This window comes from Oryx dammah, unplaced genomic scaffold (assembly GCF_014754425.2).
Source record: "Oryx dammah isolate SB20612 unplaced genomic scaffold, SCBI_Odam_1.1 HiC_scaffold_2, whole genome shotgun sequence".
Taxonomy (NCBI): Eukaryota; Metazoa; Chordata; class Mammalia; order Artiodactyla; family Bovidae; genus Oryx; species Oryx dammah.
Genome location: NW_024070186.1, coordinates 10,370,120 through 10,386,375, shown reverse-complemented (window position 1 = coordinate 10,386,375; position 16,256 = coordinate 10,370,120). Strand labels below are relative to the sequence as shown.

The following is a 16,256-nucleotide window of genomic DNA, read 5'->3' as shown; positions in this document are numbered from 1 at the left end:
GAGACGGCCACTCAGATTTTGTGCAGTGAGTAGACCACACACAATGGGGTGTCTGCTTTCCTGCGCTACCTAGAAACACCTTGGAGAACGGCTTCTGGGGTGTTCGCTCATAACGCATCTCGTTTGACAGTTCCCTTGCAGAAAGTGTTCACAGGTCAGTACCAGGAAGAAAGAAACCACATAATTTCCAGGATGCTTTGTGAATGGATCCAGAAACTGCTACACAAATAGACACAAGATGGGGCCTAGGCAGGTAGTGACCATTTCTCATTATGGCGTTTTCAACAGATGTGTTATATACTGTCATTTCAATTTGGAAGTTTATTTTTTTCCATTGATTTTTATACATCCAGAATATCACAAATAACCAAGTTTTTTTTTTTTGCACATTCATTTACTCATAACAGAAAATGAACTTCTTAAAAAAAAATTGGAACCATGCTATTAGCTCTTTACAAAAGTGAATAAAAAGTAGCTCGTTTTTAAGTCTAAAATAAAGAAAGAAGCATTTTTTTGTCTACAGTATTTAGCAAACATAAGAAAATGTCCTTAGAAACACACACAAAAAATTGGAAAGAAATTATTACAGGTATTAACAATATTTTATAATGAAAGCTTAAAATCTATTTACATACATAAATACAATTAACTTTGTTGATGCAACTCTTCTGGAAGGGAAAAAAAAAAAAAGCCAAATGATCAGCGTCAATACTGATCTGGCTAAAGGGAGGGGAAAACCCCAAAGAAAGAAATAGAAAAAAAAAAAATCCCAAAAGATTGTATACTGCAGGTAAACAAAAAAGCATTTTGTTCAGATGTGAAAAATATTTTCTGATATCATTGTTGAAACCGAGTTTTCATGTATAAAAGACTCAAAACATGTCATACCCCAGAAAACAAAAAACATCAAAAAACAAAAATTACCAGGACGGAATGTCCCAAGGAAACAGGTATTTCAAGAGAGAAATTGGCAATCCTAAATTGCAGGACATTCGAGTGAAACCATTCATTTCCTTTCTAATCAGAGCATTTCTGTTTATCTGCACAGAAACTCTAGGCAGCAGAAAGTCTGTCTCTTTAACTCACTGATTGTAATTTGCCCAGGAAGGCTTCTATTGCTGCACTCTGAAAGCAAGTAGATCCAAAATGTTGGCAAGGTCTCCTCTGCTGGAAGAAACCCATACACAGGAGAAAGGCTGACTCACTATGCTCTTTTATGTAAAGGGAGGGAAAGTGCAGCTCCTCCAGTCCTGTGTTTGGTGTCAGGATGGGTGTGAGTGCTGTTTCCTTATATAAAGTTGGAGAACAGAGGAGGTACGAGGAGAGAGAAAGATGGAGATGTTTAGTGGGGGCAGAGAGGAGGAAAAATGTTAAGTATTTTTAGAGAGTTAGAAAAACAAAAAGAACAGAAATATGTGTCTATGTTGAACTTATAAATAAGGACATTTACAAGCAGTAGAGATGGCTTATTTAATCTTTCTTCTTCTGGACCAATGCTCCCAGATACATCCAGTTATTACTTTATTGGCTTAAGGGTCTACCTGATGAAAGGACCACCTTAATTTACCTGAAGGCAGTAGAATGGAATTCCTCAGGGGGCGGGGAGGGGGGGAATGCTTTAAGTATGAGGTTTATCTCTAAAACAACTAAGGTTTAACTTTTTCTTTCTGGAGAGATTAAATACTATATATGCTGGTAATGGTCTGTGAATCTCTGAATGGCTAAACCTGTGGGTCTACAACAAAGTGACAAGCTCTCCTCACACATGGCTTTGAAAGTGAAGATTCAATGTGAGAGATTTCTATGATTTCCCTTGTAGGGCATTACACTGATTTTGAGTTGGAATATCTTCAGGTACCAGAACTAAACTGAAAAATATACTTTTCCTTCATTTTTTAATCAACATTTTGTCAGGTCAGATAACGCAATGTGCTGAAAAGAACACAAGTTCAGTTTGGGGTGAGTGGGCTAATGGTCCTTTTCAGATTAAAAAAAAAAATTGAAATCTATTGACATTTAAGGGTAATTTTGCTGCAAAAAATGTATACAGAATAAAACATGAAAATGATTTATGGAGGGAGAATTATGTCTAAAATGAAAATAAATAGGATATTCTGAGTTTCTCTAAGATCTGCGTTAGCTCTTTTCTAGATAAGAACGATCTGACAACACAAACTGCTTTACTCTTTAATTCTTACCAAAGTGCAACTGCATCTGTGTAAAACAAATAATCAATACATATATATATATATAAGAAAACTCAAAAACAAGTTGTTTTAAATAAGACCAGCTGTTTTGCTGCCTGCAGCCAAAGATCTTTCTAATTTGAATCCTTAACTTTATAAAATAAAAAATCAAACACTGTTCTGAAGTCCTGCTTTCAAATACTCTTCAGAGTTGACCTGAAATCATTTCAACTAATTTAAGAGGTACATTAAATAACCACCAGATCATTTTGAGCACACATATGTTAAAATCAGCAGTTAGTATTTATGAGTTGTACAACAACTGCCTTGTGACCAAATCCTCCAATAGAAATAGTGCCATAAAATTTACAGTGACATTGGATATGTTTGAATTGTAGCCATGGGCAGTGACATGAATCTTTTCCTGTCACGCTGATGCACTGGCAAAAGTGCACACACCCTGTAGGGTAGGGTCTCGGTTGGTGAGAGCAATACAAAGCTGGGTGGGGAAGGAGCAGCATGGGATGGGTCCTGCACGGGTGGGATGACACCCTCCCCACACGACTTCACTGAGGCAGGTGGAGGGAATTGGGCTTGTTCGGGCCTGCTTCTGGGCCCACCCTATGAACACTGACCTGGACACCTCGGCTGTCAAAGGCATCCGGTCCCTTCCACTCCCAGCCTTGGGGGACAGCCACAAGCTTTCTTCTGCATCAACCAACAGGTATAGTATCAAAGAGGAATATCTCCTTGGAGCTAAACAAACATCTGAACTCTGGGTTCAGATGATCTCCTTCCTACCCCAGAATGGAGCAATTAAGGAACCCCTAAATTCATTCGTTCGGTGTCCACGTGGATACCATTCATCCACACAGCTGACTTTGGACTCATTCTGTTACAAAGCATGTCTAACATTATTAAGAGGCCATGGAGTGAGCAAACCCCCTAGGCAGAAAATAAATCCTCTCCAGAGGTGCAACTGGCATCTACCCCAACCCTCTGGAACCAGATTTGAAGGGAGGGAGTCAGGTATGAGACCCTTTGTTGAGCTTAGCAGAAAATTCCATACTTCAGATCTTTGGAGTAACCCTCAGTATCTAGAAAGCCTAATAAAAACATGGCTGCATTAGCTACTGACTCGTTGAATTAACATTAAAGGGAGTTTAATGTAAACAATATTTAGATAACCAAGTGATCACATTACCCATCTTTTCTTTTTTTCCCAACCTTCTTCAATGTGATACAATTAACTCTGGCTACTATCAAAAACAAAAAATGTAGTACTTGATATTTTTCTTAATATAAGCACATTTAAATAATAAAAAAGTATCAACACATTAAGTAAGTGTCTAAACATCAAGATACATAAATATCTAGGGATTCTTTGTGGGAATACAGTAGTTGAAAATGACCCAAAGCTGCAGCTGTTTCTCAAAAAAACAACTGCACCAAAAGTCCAAAAGAAAAGTTAAATAAAACTTACAGAAAAAGGAATCATATTTCTTTCATTTGTCAAAGCCAAGGAAGAAGCAAAGCTCAAATTTATATATATATATATAAAAATAAAAAAACCACCCCAAATGCAAATACACATTTTGCAATTTATAAGGTGCTGGAAAAGAAAATTAAAAATATGAATTAGATGCCAAACAGAATGAGTTGCATCTCTGCCCGCCCCGCCCTCCCCCCACAAAGAAAACCCCAAGTTCCATACTCTTTGGAATAAACGACTTGGTTAAAAAGTGAAGTCAAAGTTATAAAATCTTTCTTTTATTCACAGCATTGCTAAATCAGAAGCATTCACAGTTTCCCTCCGGGAATCTTCCTGTTTGCCTTAACGAAGTGCCCACAGGGCAGTGAACCGGACACCCTCAAGTTGCGTCAGGTTAGAAGAAAAAAATCTGAGACGGGCCCACAGCGGCGGCGAGCTGCGCGGACTTCAGAAGCGAGCGATGGCGACCACAGGCAGGAGGCAGGTGGCGAGCATCAGCCGCGGGGCCGGCGCGGGCTTCTCCACCACGCGGCGCAGGGCACCCGACGGGCGCCTCCGGGACGACGTCCGGCCGCACGGAGCGCGCGTGCGCAGCCTCACTCAGTAGGGCCGCCACACGGCCTCCTCGAGGCGCGCGGCAGGCGCCATGTTGGTGGGGGAGTTGCTGTGGCTGCCCTCAGCCTCCACCACGTCGCTCTGGTTCGGGAGGCTGGGGTTGAGCAGCGCCGAGCCGGTGGACGCGTTGGTGCAGGGTGGCAGGATGCGTGGCGGCGAGCGCTCGCCGCCCACCATGGAGAACTGGTAAGAGCCGGCCGACGCGCCGTAGTACAGGTGGTAGGACGGCGAGCTGGCCTGGAACGGGCCGCCCTGTGCCTGCGACGAGCCGGGGTAGGGCGGCGGCAGGTACGTGTGGTAGCGCGTGGCCGAGCTCATGGCCGACATGCCGATGCCGATGCCCGACGTGACGGGAGTTGGGGAGTAGGTGAAAGCTCCAGGGTAGTGCATGCGCGGGTCGGAGATGGACGGCAACGCAGGGAACTGGCGCGGGTCGCCGAAGGCCGTCAGGTCGGGCGCAGCTGTGTGGTGGGTGAGAAATACCGTGAGATTAGGGTTCACGGAGGCCACGGCCTTTCCCTCTCCCAACTGGCGCCCAGGAGAATTTCCCACAATGCTGCTGCTGTCCAGGGAGCAGGTATGATGAAGATGGTCATATATGAGTGAGTGAGTGACTCGCTCAGTCGTGTCCGACTCTCTGCGACCCCATGGACTGCAGCCCTCCCGGCTCCTCCGACCATGGAATTAATTCTTCAGGCAAGAACACCGGAGTGGGCTGCCGTTTCCTTCTCCAAGGTAATATATGATCTCATGCAATGTAATAAGGTTGTAATATAATGTAATATGTAGTCATACTTGCTTAATATAAACATATTAGATATAACTGATTTAATATAAACAAATATTGCTGTAACTCTGAGGTTGGCATACCCACCTGCCAGATTCACCTGCTACCAGTTTTTGTATGCCCACAGTCTTAAGAATGTGTTTTACTTTTCTAAATGGTTGGGGGGCGGAAATCAAAAGACTTTTTCCTGACTCGAAAATGATATGAAATTTAAATTTCAGTGTTCATAAATAAAGTTTTATTGAAAGGACCTTCACTTGTTGTTTTAAGTATTAACTATGACTACTTTTTAAGTCACCACTTCAGAGTGGTCATGGCAGAGACTGTAGGGCCAGACTGTAGGACTCAGAAAGTCTGCAATATTTAGTATCTGGCCCTTTGCAGAAAAAAGTTTGCCACCTCTGTATATAATCAACATATTAATATGTCAGTATTAATGTCTTATTATAACAATATATGACAAAACAGTATAACACTAGAAGAACTATTAATATAATAGATGCATTAGATGCATTAATAGATTAATATTAATAGAATATATATAAATATATATAACCCCCAAAGAGAGCTTCCCAGGTGGTGCTAGTGGTAAAGAACCCGCCTGCCAATGCAGGAGAGGGAAGAGACGTGGGTGCGATCCCTGGGTTGGGAAGATCCCCTGAGGAAAGGCATGACAATCCCCTCCAGTATTCTTGCCTGGGGAATCCCATGGACAGAGGAGCCTGGCAGGGCTACAGTCTGTAGGGTCACAAAGAGACACGACTGAAGAGACTTAGCATGTGCATATACATAATATGATACTGTCATGTAATAACATTTTAATATGTTATATATAATATTTAGGTTGAATTCTAGAAATTTGCCATTTCTATAGGCCTGCAATAGTTAAAAATAGGCAGTTTCCTATTATTAAAGCTAATGTATGCCATAGTAGTGGCTGGGAGTGGATGTCCATGAACCACCAATCTCTTTCTCTTCCACATCTACCTTCAGACTAGTTCTACATTTTTAGAAACAGTACAGCCTCGATTTCACATGCTTTTCTCTAATATGCATCACTTGATTGTTAACAGGAATGGCCACAGGGCCTTGACTTACCTACTCCATTTTTATATATGTTGAAGTTTTACCAGCAATGGCAAAGCTTGGTCTATAAAGCTCATTTTGTTATGATTATGCATTTACCCTTTCACAGACAGGCTTTGGCAGTCTTTCGTTGCATCCTTCTGCCTTTCTCTTAATCACAGGCTGCCCTTGGGAACTTTTTTTGGGGGCGGGGGATGGTGGTTTGGGTGCCAGGACAAGTTTCCTGTATCCTATAGATCAGTTTCCTAGCAGTGGCACTGTTGACATTGGGGGCCAGCTCTATGGGGTGATGTGGGCCTGTCCTGTGCAGGCCTGTTCTGTGCGTGGTTGCATGTTTGGCAGTATCCTTGGCCTGTGCCCACCAGATGTCTGTAGTGCCCTCACTCCCCCCATTGGGACAACCAAAAAGGTCCTGACCTTCCAAATGCCCTGGAGGTAGGGGTGAGGCCGGGTGGGGCGGGGGGCGGTGGGGGGTGCAAAAGTGCTCTTCTGATGAGACAACATTCCTACTATTGATGTAGGATGGTGTCCTCGGGGAGTTTCTGTTCCTCAGAATTATTCATTAAGTGACCAGGCCAGGACTGTAGTCTTTATGTCAGCAAACCCAAAAGGCAGCAACAAAACAGAGGAGAAGCAAGAACTGAATGTTTAAAATTTGTAAGTTCCCAAATCAACATACAAAATAACTCCAGGCTCAAGATGGCATGTGGCCTGGGTCCTTTTGTGTTTAGGCCCACAGAGAAACCTGACAGAGCCAAAAGCTTGCTCTGAAAGGAAAGCTACCGGGGTGGATTAATCTGTTTTTGGACAGCTTCGGCTGTTGATCAACTTCCTCATATTTCAAGCCTATTATTCCAGCAGGGAGAGCTAGTGTTCTCATTCTCTCTCTCTTCCCCCTCCCCCCCTTCCTCCTAATGCACTCTCTAACTTTGGGGTGCCTGTGATGAGGGGTTGTACTCCTCATCAGAGAGGTAATTAAAGTTTATAGAAACAACCAAAGTCTGCAGCAAATCTCTCCACTAATGAGGAAACCAGGAGTCTGACTTTCAAACAAACAGTCCTGTTAATCTTTTCAAAGCGAATCAGACATGTGGGCAGGGACAAAGCTGTAAACTGACAGCAGCTCTAGGGCCGCCCTTCCACGGACACTCTCTCGCTCATCCTGAAGCCAGGCCGCACCCCATTCCACAGGGTTTGTCCCTGCCCGCTGGGGCCATCTGTGAGCAAGCCCTGTGTCACTTGTTTGTGTTCGCACAGAGAGCCGTGACATGCTTGAGAGTTAACAGGAAGCTTTACTCCATTTTTCCAGTTAGATGTCTATAGTCAGGGAGAAGCATTAGGCAAACACAATCAATTTGTTGTCATCTGATGCAATACTCCGGACACAAATAAATGACTCCACCCATGATTCCTCTTGCTTCATTTGCCCTGAGACAAAAAGGTGAATCCACTGGAAAATGAATGAAAGGTCACCCTGTTTCATGACGGTGTCTGGACATGCTCTGCCAGTCTGTTCCAACTACTATGTGGTAACCTGGTGATGGCTGCAAGTTACCGGAATCCCGAGTGAGCCCGTGATTTGTCATGGACATAAGTAATGGAATGATGTTACGCTCTCAGCTGTCAGGGGAAAACAGTTCTTTCACTTGTGGGCAGAATGTCTGAAAGATCTTAGATGCTGCTTGCAATTCTTCTGCCCACAGAGTACCGGTGTCACACTATGAAAGACCGTCCAACTTGCCAGTTTATCCTTTACAACACACATTGTGATGATGAAACAACTTCGGCCCATGAGTTAGGCTCAGATTCAAATGACCTATTCAAATACTTGTCCTCATTTTTATGTCCAGCCTGACACCCCCTACCCAAGCAAGCCCCACCAGTCATGGACAGTTCACCATGCCCCTGGCCTTAACTCATTTGTCCTTTCAGCTGGCCTGGTGCTCCCTTATTCAAGAGCAGTGTGGGCAGGACCCCTGACGTTCACAGGGAGCTTTTAAAAGAGAAGGATATCTGGGGATTAGGCGGTATAGGTATTTTAGTTGGAAATGTTGCCCCACCGATGGGGCTAAATATTTGCCATGACAGCTAAAAGTCTTCCTTCTGCAGTTTGACGTGGATGAAAGCTGCCCTATGCTGGGCCCCTCCCACTGCCCCCAAAGGATTAAACAGCCTGAGCAGATAATGGCTGCCTTAAAAGGATCTTTCGCATGACTCAGATTAATGCTTGCTGTCTGTCGCCCAGGTTGGCAGCTAAACATTATTTTAAAAGAAAAGGAAAAAACCTCCAGATGACAACTCTTTTCAGACAAGTTGTGGAGTCTGTCTGCAAAGCAAAGAAAGATACAGAGTGCAGGTCCCTCCTGCAGAAGGAAGCTCAGGTGAGGCTGGGGCACTCTAAGCTAGCTGGGGGCAGGGTTCAAGGAAAGTGGGCTATGAACTATGCCAGGCTCTCAAAGCATTGATGGGTAGACCTATAACTGATTTTTGATGTAAGACAGAAAAACCACAAAGTTTGGTAAAGCAATTACCCTTCAATTAAAAAAATAAAGTGACAAAAGTAAGAATAAACAGAAAAAGAAAAGAATAAAACTTCACTTGATTAGGCATTTTAAAAAAAAGCAAAAGCAGCCTCTTCTAAGTATCCCAACCCCCTCCTGCCTCCAGGCAGAAGATGACACTCTTCAGGCCTGGACTCCGGGCTCCATTTCTCAAAGGGAGATCTGCCAACTTGAAGAGCAGCCTCCCATGCTGTTCTCTGCTGCCACTGGTGAAAGCACCCCTGGAATTCTCCTGGGTCCACCCTCCAAGACAGCAGCAGGGTTAGGCTTGAGTGCCGAAATGGGACCTGGCTTTTATCTCCTTCATACCCTGGGGCTGTAAAAACGCCCTTCCACGACTCCCTGGCTAATTGAAGTCCAGGCTATTCAGAAGTATAACTGTGAGACGGGACAGGGGAGAGCACATGTTAACTCATTCCTATTAAAAAAAAAAGAAGTCACCCTCCCCTCTGAACTGGTCAGCAGAGCAGCTGGCCCCAAGGGATAAGGTGCTGGAGATCCTGGGTGCTGACCAAGTCAGAAGACTTGTGATATACGTTCCAAGGGACAGGACCTGCAGCAGGGACAGTTCCAAGGAAAAGAGGCATTGCTTCAGATGCAGGCCATAGCCAGCAGGCAGAATAGTGCCACCAAGAAGAAGAAACAATAACAGACAGCCAGTCCCAAAGGAACAGAGCTGCTGTAGCAACAAGCTGAGCGGACTTCATGATTCCTACCTCAGTCCCTTAATTCCTGGGCCCAGCAGGTGCCATGAAATCCTTGGCACCAGTGGCCGAAAATAATGTGGAAACTGGGCAAGTAAGTTGGCTTCCCTATTTCACTATCACGCCCAAGAACAAGTTAAGACAGTTCTCAACCGGGGGACGGTGTCGGCCCTCGGGACATCTGGCAGCATCTGGTCATTTTTGGTTGTCATGACTGGGGGTGGGGAGATACTGCTGGCATCTAGAGGCCAGAGACACTGATGAAGGCCCAACATCGCACAGCACTGCCCTCCACAATGGAGAAGAATTATCCGGCCCCAAGTGTCAGCAGTGCTGCTTTTGAGACCCGGAGAGGTATTCTGTGAAGCTCTGAGAAGAAGCTAAAGCATTTGGTGGAAACCTCAGGTAATCACAGTTGTCCGCAGAACACAACATCCCACAGCACTTGAAAATGACAGACGTGATGCCTTTGCCCCTTTGCCCGCCCCCTTAATCTGATATAATCTGATCCCAAGAATTGAAAAGCAAGAACAGCCGCCCTCCCCCCAACACACAAGGAGTGTGTTCGCAGGCCTCCTAAAGCTGAAGTTCTCTGAAGTGTTTTCACAGTTTGGTCCAGCTCCAATTTCAAAGCCCCAAACAGGGAGTTGCTTCTTTTTGCTTTCAACAAAGGAATTTTTCTCTGTAACTCCAGTTTCCCTGCCCACGAGCAAAGGTGAGTGCCAAGCCCAAAGGTCCCATAGGTTAAATGACTAATATTTAATGAGCTCGTATTAACAACAATTATGCCAGCCATGACACCTGAGCTCTCCAGGCTGTTCCTCTGGCCTGCTGTGAGCAGCTCTTAGTTGGAAGTGTCCCACTGGGGTAGGTCTGTGTCCCTTTGCACATGTGCCCCAGCACGCCGTTCACGTGACCTGTGCGAACTCGCCACTGCAACATGGAGCATCCCATCTGAACTCCAGAAGATGACTACTTGGGCCTTTTCTATTATTGATCATTCAGCTCCCACCCCTGCTTGCCAAATAAAGGTGAGCACCCCCAAAAGCCCAAGGAATCCACTTTTTCCAAGCTGCTTCTACCTCCATATCCATAATCTCTGCCTCTGAATGTCAAGGAAAATCAGTGCATGGGTGTGAGACTTAAGAGACTGACAGCGTTGTCTTTAACCGCATTGTGTCCAGTTAAAAATGACTGCCCCCTCCCCTGCCTTCATGCATCTTGTCTGGCCTCCAGAAACTTGCACAGCAGCCAGACTTCAAAGAGTATATTTTAAGCATCTTACTTGAAAGTCGACTGGAAAGCTCGGCTGAGAGGGTTGTCATGCCGCTGGCCCGCCCAGGCGAGATGGGTGTGGCTGGGTGGACAGAGGGAGAGGCGATGGATCCCAGGTACTGGTAGGACTGATCGTAGGACCACGGTGGGGATGGCTGGATCTGCCTCGTATCTGCAGAGAATCGAGGAGGTCAGTGATGCATGGAAGGGGGCAGGATTTGAAAAACGAACGCATTTAGTAAAAGAAAAAAACCAGCTATCTTTGTTGAACTCTTAGACATGTTTGTGGCCTACTTACCAGTGTTTAGTAAGCTTCCTTAAGTCTCAAGTATTTGCTTTTGTGATGATACCACCCCCCTCCAAAAAATGATACTGATATATAATTTATGTTTAACTCTTGAAGATTTTCTTCTGCTAATTATTCCTTCAAAGGTTTTATGTAACCTCACCAGCCCAGGTGGCTCAGTGGTAAAGAATCTGCCTGCCAGTGCTGGAAATGCAGGAGACGTGGGTTCCATCCCTGGGTCAGGAAGATCCTCTGGAGGAGGGCATGGCGACCCACTCCAGTATTCTTGCCTGGAGAATCCCACGGACAGAGCAGCCTGGTGGGTTACAGTCCACGGGGTCACGAAGAGTCGAACACAACTGAGTAACTGAGCATACACACACAACGATGAGAGGAGTTAGTTACACTTTCCAGGTGGAAATGTTAATATTCAAACTGTTGACCTGCTGTACACACTGACTGCCCAGGTTTACCAGTAATTACAGTCATCATCATCAAGTTGTCACCCATCTCTATACTCAGTAAGCAGAAAAGAATGCAAGGGTTTGGGTCTTTTTTTGGCACCTTGGACAAGACTATTCCATGGCTGTTTAATGTTTTCTGTACAGGTGATCTCTGTCCCAGGGATAATTGATAAGAAAGTCTGGCTGAGAAACTGGCAGCAAGGCCTGATCACTGTTTCATGAACCCGGCAGTGCAGAGCTGGGTCTGTCATCCCAGACTAACAGATGTCTTGTATTTTTTTGTTGTTGTTAAGACCTCAAGTTTGCAACTTTTAAAGAGCAGAATGTTGAGCAAGTATTTTATAGACTGCCATTAAAAGAGGCCTTCCTGGGATAGAGAAGAGACAAAAATCTGACTTCAGAAGGTTTAGGTAAAAAGGATTTTGTAAATTTGACTCCAGAAGTCATAGACATCTTGGTTTTCAAAAGCATCATACTGTTTGCAGATGAAAAGGAGGAAGAAAAAAAAAAATCCTTTCTATTCTTAGATCAACTGTGTAAGAAAATTAAAAAACTGACCACTGTCCCACCATGGGAGAGCTTTACATTTCTGTCTTAGGATCAAACATTAGTTTTCTCTTTGTGTCGCACCTTCTTAGTGGACAAAGGTGACAGCAAACAACACTGCCTCCCAGGGGTCTTTACAGCCGTGCATTCAGGGTGCTGGGAGTAAATACAGAAAGAGCAAAGTTCCTGAGGGAAATGCCAGCTGCTAAGCTCTGTGTGTGTCGTCACATAAAGAAATGATTACTCCTCATTAAACAGTCTGCCTCTGCTCCCTCGCTTGCTGAGGGGGCAGAATGCTGGGGCTTTTCACTTGCAGCAGTTAACTTTTCCCTCGTCTTTAATACCTTTGAAACCGTCACAGTGGAGGACAGAATGAGGCATTTGGGGACTCGAGTCTACCTTCTTATCCTTACTCTTCTCCTGACAGTCCTCACCCCAGTTCCTCTCATACTGATCGACTTCTTTCTTTTCTTTGAAGTAACTGGCCTAGAACGAATCTGATCAGTTCTCGTGAGGTGGATGAAGCTAGAGCCTGTTACACAGAGTGAAGGAAGTCAGAAGCGTTGTATTAATAACGCGTATATATGGGATCCAGAAAAATGGCAGTGATGAACCTTATTTGTAGGGTAGGAATAGAGACAGAGAACGAGTCTGTGGACACAGTGGGGGAAGGAGGGAGTGGGATGGACTGAGAAAGTAGCGTTGAAACACGTCCATCACCACGTGTAAAACACACAGCCAGTGTGAAGTTGGTGTGCAACACAAGGAGCTGAGCTGAGCTGAGTGCTCTGTAACAACCGAGTGGAGTGTGATGGGGTGGAGGGGAACTGATCCACGTTATCTTATGGCAGAAACCAGCACAATGCTGTAAGGCGATTATCCTCCGATTAAAATTAAAAAAAAAAGAATCCTGACCTTTTAATTTTGAATGTTGAAAAACCTGGGGAAATAATTTAGAATCTTTGAAACCTAATGTTAAAGAAAGGTCTTTATTTCCATCTGAATTTGAGAGAATCGGAGGGGATGGCAAGGAATAAAGTACTGGTCCACTCCAGGCTCAGTGGAAAATAAGTGCTCAACCACAGTCGAAGATCCTGCATAATCTTAGAGCAGTGCTTCCAGTAATTGAAAGCAAATAGCAACAGCAGATTGTTTGATATTCCCATATTGCTACAAGGATTTTGCTTCAAGTGAAAATAAAAATTATACCCTCAGATATTTTCTAATAAGCCATGTGTATGTCCTGGATATATACGTATTTACTAAGTGAATATATATGGTACTCAAATATTTTAATCATTTAAAAAGCAAACAAAAGAGGTTTTATAATTGTCATAAAGCCCTCTGGGTGTGAATTGCGGTACAGTAATTCATGCCCTGTTGTGTAGACAGCCCAGCACCCCTAACCCCACGTCTAAAACCACAGTAAGCATAAAGTATTATGCCATGATTCATGCTCTGTCATGTTTTACTGTAGTGAAAAAGTTGTGCTAGGCTTTTCTAAACTCATAATTAAACCATGCAAACGTTGCATAATGTTTCACAGCCTTTTAAAAATATGCTTTGGTAAAATAATCTTTATGATTAAAGTCCAGGTTCTGTGATTTTTTTTTTTTTAACACAGGGTTTCAAATTCAACGTCTTCTGAGTTCACACCACAACTCAGCCTTTCAGTGCTGGGAGTGGGGTGGGAGCGGGGAATGGATGGGCAGTACTAGAAGTCCAGTGGCCCCTGATCAGTTTTCATATCTGCGACCACAGTGAACTGTGTTTGGCTTCACTGGCAGTGGCGGGCCAGAAGGTGGTGATGGCGAGCTTCTCATGTCGGGAGTTTTGCATGTTTTCTTCTAAATGTTACATGGACTAGTAATGCAAGCAAAACAAAACGAAGGGCCAATAATACGGTTTATGGTGAGTTTACCCCTCAACGTGAATACATGAAGACAAGTATGGAAATGACAATGCTCTGGGCACCTGAGCACTGGGCTGGAGGCGGGAGAAGTGGCCTCTAGCCTGTCTGTGTGATGGCCCTGGATCACGTGCTTACACTTTCTTATTCTCATCTCTGAAAGGAGATGATTGCTAAGCCCCTTCCAATGGTGACAGTGCAGGATCTTAATTCAAACAGGCCCCAAACAGTACCTCCCTGGAGCTTCCTGCTGCTGCTGCTAAGTCACTTCAGTCATGTCCGACTCTGTGCGACCCCATAGACAGCAGCCCACCAGGCTCCCCTGTCCCTCAGATTCTCCAGGCAAGAACACTGGAATGGGTTGCCATTTCCTTCTCCAGTGCATGAAAGTGAAAAGTGAAAGTGAAGTCGCTCAGTCGTGTCCGACTCTTCGAGACCCCATGGACTACAGCCTACCAGGCTCCTCCACCCATGGGATTTTCCAGGCAAGAGTACTGGAGTGGGGTGCCATTGCCTTCTCCGCTGGAGCTTCCTAGGTACCGCCAATGGTAAAGAACCCACTTGCCAATGCAGGAGACGCAGGTTTGATTCCTGGCTGGGGAAGATCCCCTGGAGGAGGGCATGGCAACCCACTGCAGAATTCTGCCTGGAGAATCCCGTGGACAGGAGCCCGGTGGGCCACAGTCCATACAGTCGCAAAGAGTTGGACATGACTGAAATGACTTAGCATGCTCTCTGCTTGTATGTAAATCAGAGTTAGGGAAGAATAAGGTGGGCATGTGAGGTGAAGAACAGTGCTTGTAATAATAAATATGTGTATTCCAGGAAGCGGAAGTGGGATGGGGGTAAGATGGTTATAGAGAAAAGAAAGTCATAGGCTGAGGAAGAGAACCCCTGTCTGCCAGTCTTCAGAGAAGTGCTGCTTCTTCTCAAAGGGAATGCCTTTGATAGGTCAATCCACCAAAATGAACAAGTTTTTTGAAACTTACTATTAATACACGTGTTAATTTGTGAGTAAGACCAGTTATGTACTGCCCCATTGGAACTTAGAGTCTGATGTTAGTGAAGGTCCCAGGCCTGTAAGATGCCTGGAGACCCTCTTTCTTGTTGTATTAATCATCATGCTGAGATACTTCATTCATTCACTCTTAGGTTCATGACATCCTCACTTTCATTTTTGCTTGATTACAGCCACTGTTTCTATTGACATATTTTCAGTTTCGTTGAAGAAGACAGCATGTAAAAACAGATGGGTAATGTAAGCAGGGAAGAAATTCTAAGATGCAAAAGGAAGTTCCAGAAATGAAAAACACTGTAACAGAAATGAGAAATACCTTTGATGGGCTCTTTGACAGCCTGGACATGAGTGAGAAAAGAATTTCAATGAAATTGAAGATATGTCAGTAGAAACTTCCCAAACTATCAGGAAAGTGAAAGTGTGAAAGTTGCTCAGTCCTGTCCGACTCTTTGCAACCCCTAGGCCAGGACACTGGAGTGGGTAGCCTTTCCCTTCTCCAGGGGATCTTCCCAACCCAGGGATTGAACCCAGGTCTCCCGCATTGCAGGTGGATTCTTTACCAACTAATCCACAAGGGAAGCCCTATTTACCAAACTATAAGGTAAAGATGAAAAACAGAAGCAAAAATCAGAATATCCACAAACTTTGGGAAAATTTTCAAATATGCATAATATATGTGTAATAGAAATATCAGAAGGAAAATAAGAAAGCAGAGTGGAAGGGATATTTGTGAACCTGCCAGAATTAATGACACCCACCAAACCACAGATCCAGGTAACTCAGGGAACACCAATTAAGCAAAATAAATACCAAATAATTTACATGTAGGCATATATTGAAACTACAAAAAAAAAGAAAATCTTGACAGAAACCAAAAAGGAAATGTGGGTGGGAGCACCTTAGCCAGGGTCAAACATTGGTAAGAATTACTTCAGACTTTGCTCCAGAAATGATGCAAGCAAAAATAGTGTGTTGTAAATAAAATGTTGAAAGAAAAAAGCTACCAACCTATAATTCTATATTCAACAAAATTTCCTTCAAAAATAAAGGAGAAATAAAGCCATTCTCTGACAAACAAAAACTGAGCTAATTTATCTAGCAGAACTGCCTTGCAGATAATGTTAAAAAAAAATTCTTCAGGGAAAAGGAAAATAATACCAGAAACTTGGATCTACATAAAGAATGGAAGAATAAATGAAGATGAAGTCTTACTTTTCGTATTCTTAACTGACCCGAAAGATAACTGTTTAAAGTGTTAATAGTAACGTGTCAGGTGGTTGTAAGATACGGGTAAGTGACATGAATTACAGAAGTGGGAAGGGAGAAG

At 44.0% G+C, this 16,256-nt stretch overlaps 1 protein-coding gene across 2 annotated transcripts in view; it reads right to left on the bottom strand.

Annotated features, from left to right (window-relative positions):
- Positions 1-289: 289 nt before the first annotated feature.
- Positions 290-16,256, bottom strand: part of RUNX1 (RUNX family transcription factor 1) — a 269,301-nt gene continuing 253,334 nt past the window's right edge. For both annotated transcript variants that reach the window (XM_040264316.1, XM_040264326.1), the window contains 2 exons: positions 10,717-10,878; positions 290-4,754 (listed from right to left, as the gene is read on the bottom strand). In XM_040264316.1, coding sequence (XP_040120250.1) covers positions 4,279-4,754; positions 10,717-10,878 — 638 coding nt within the window. In that variant the 3' untranslated portion in view covers positions 290-4,278. The remainder of the gene's footprint in view (positions 4,755-10,716; positions 10,879-16,256) is intronic.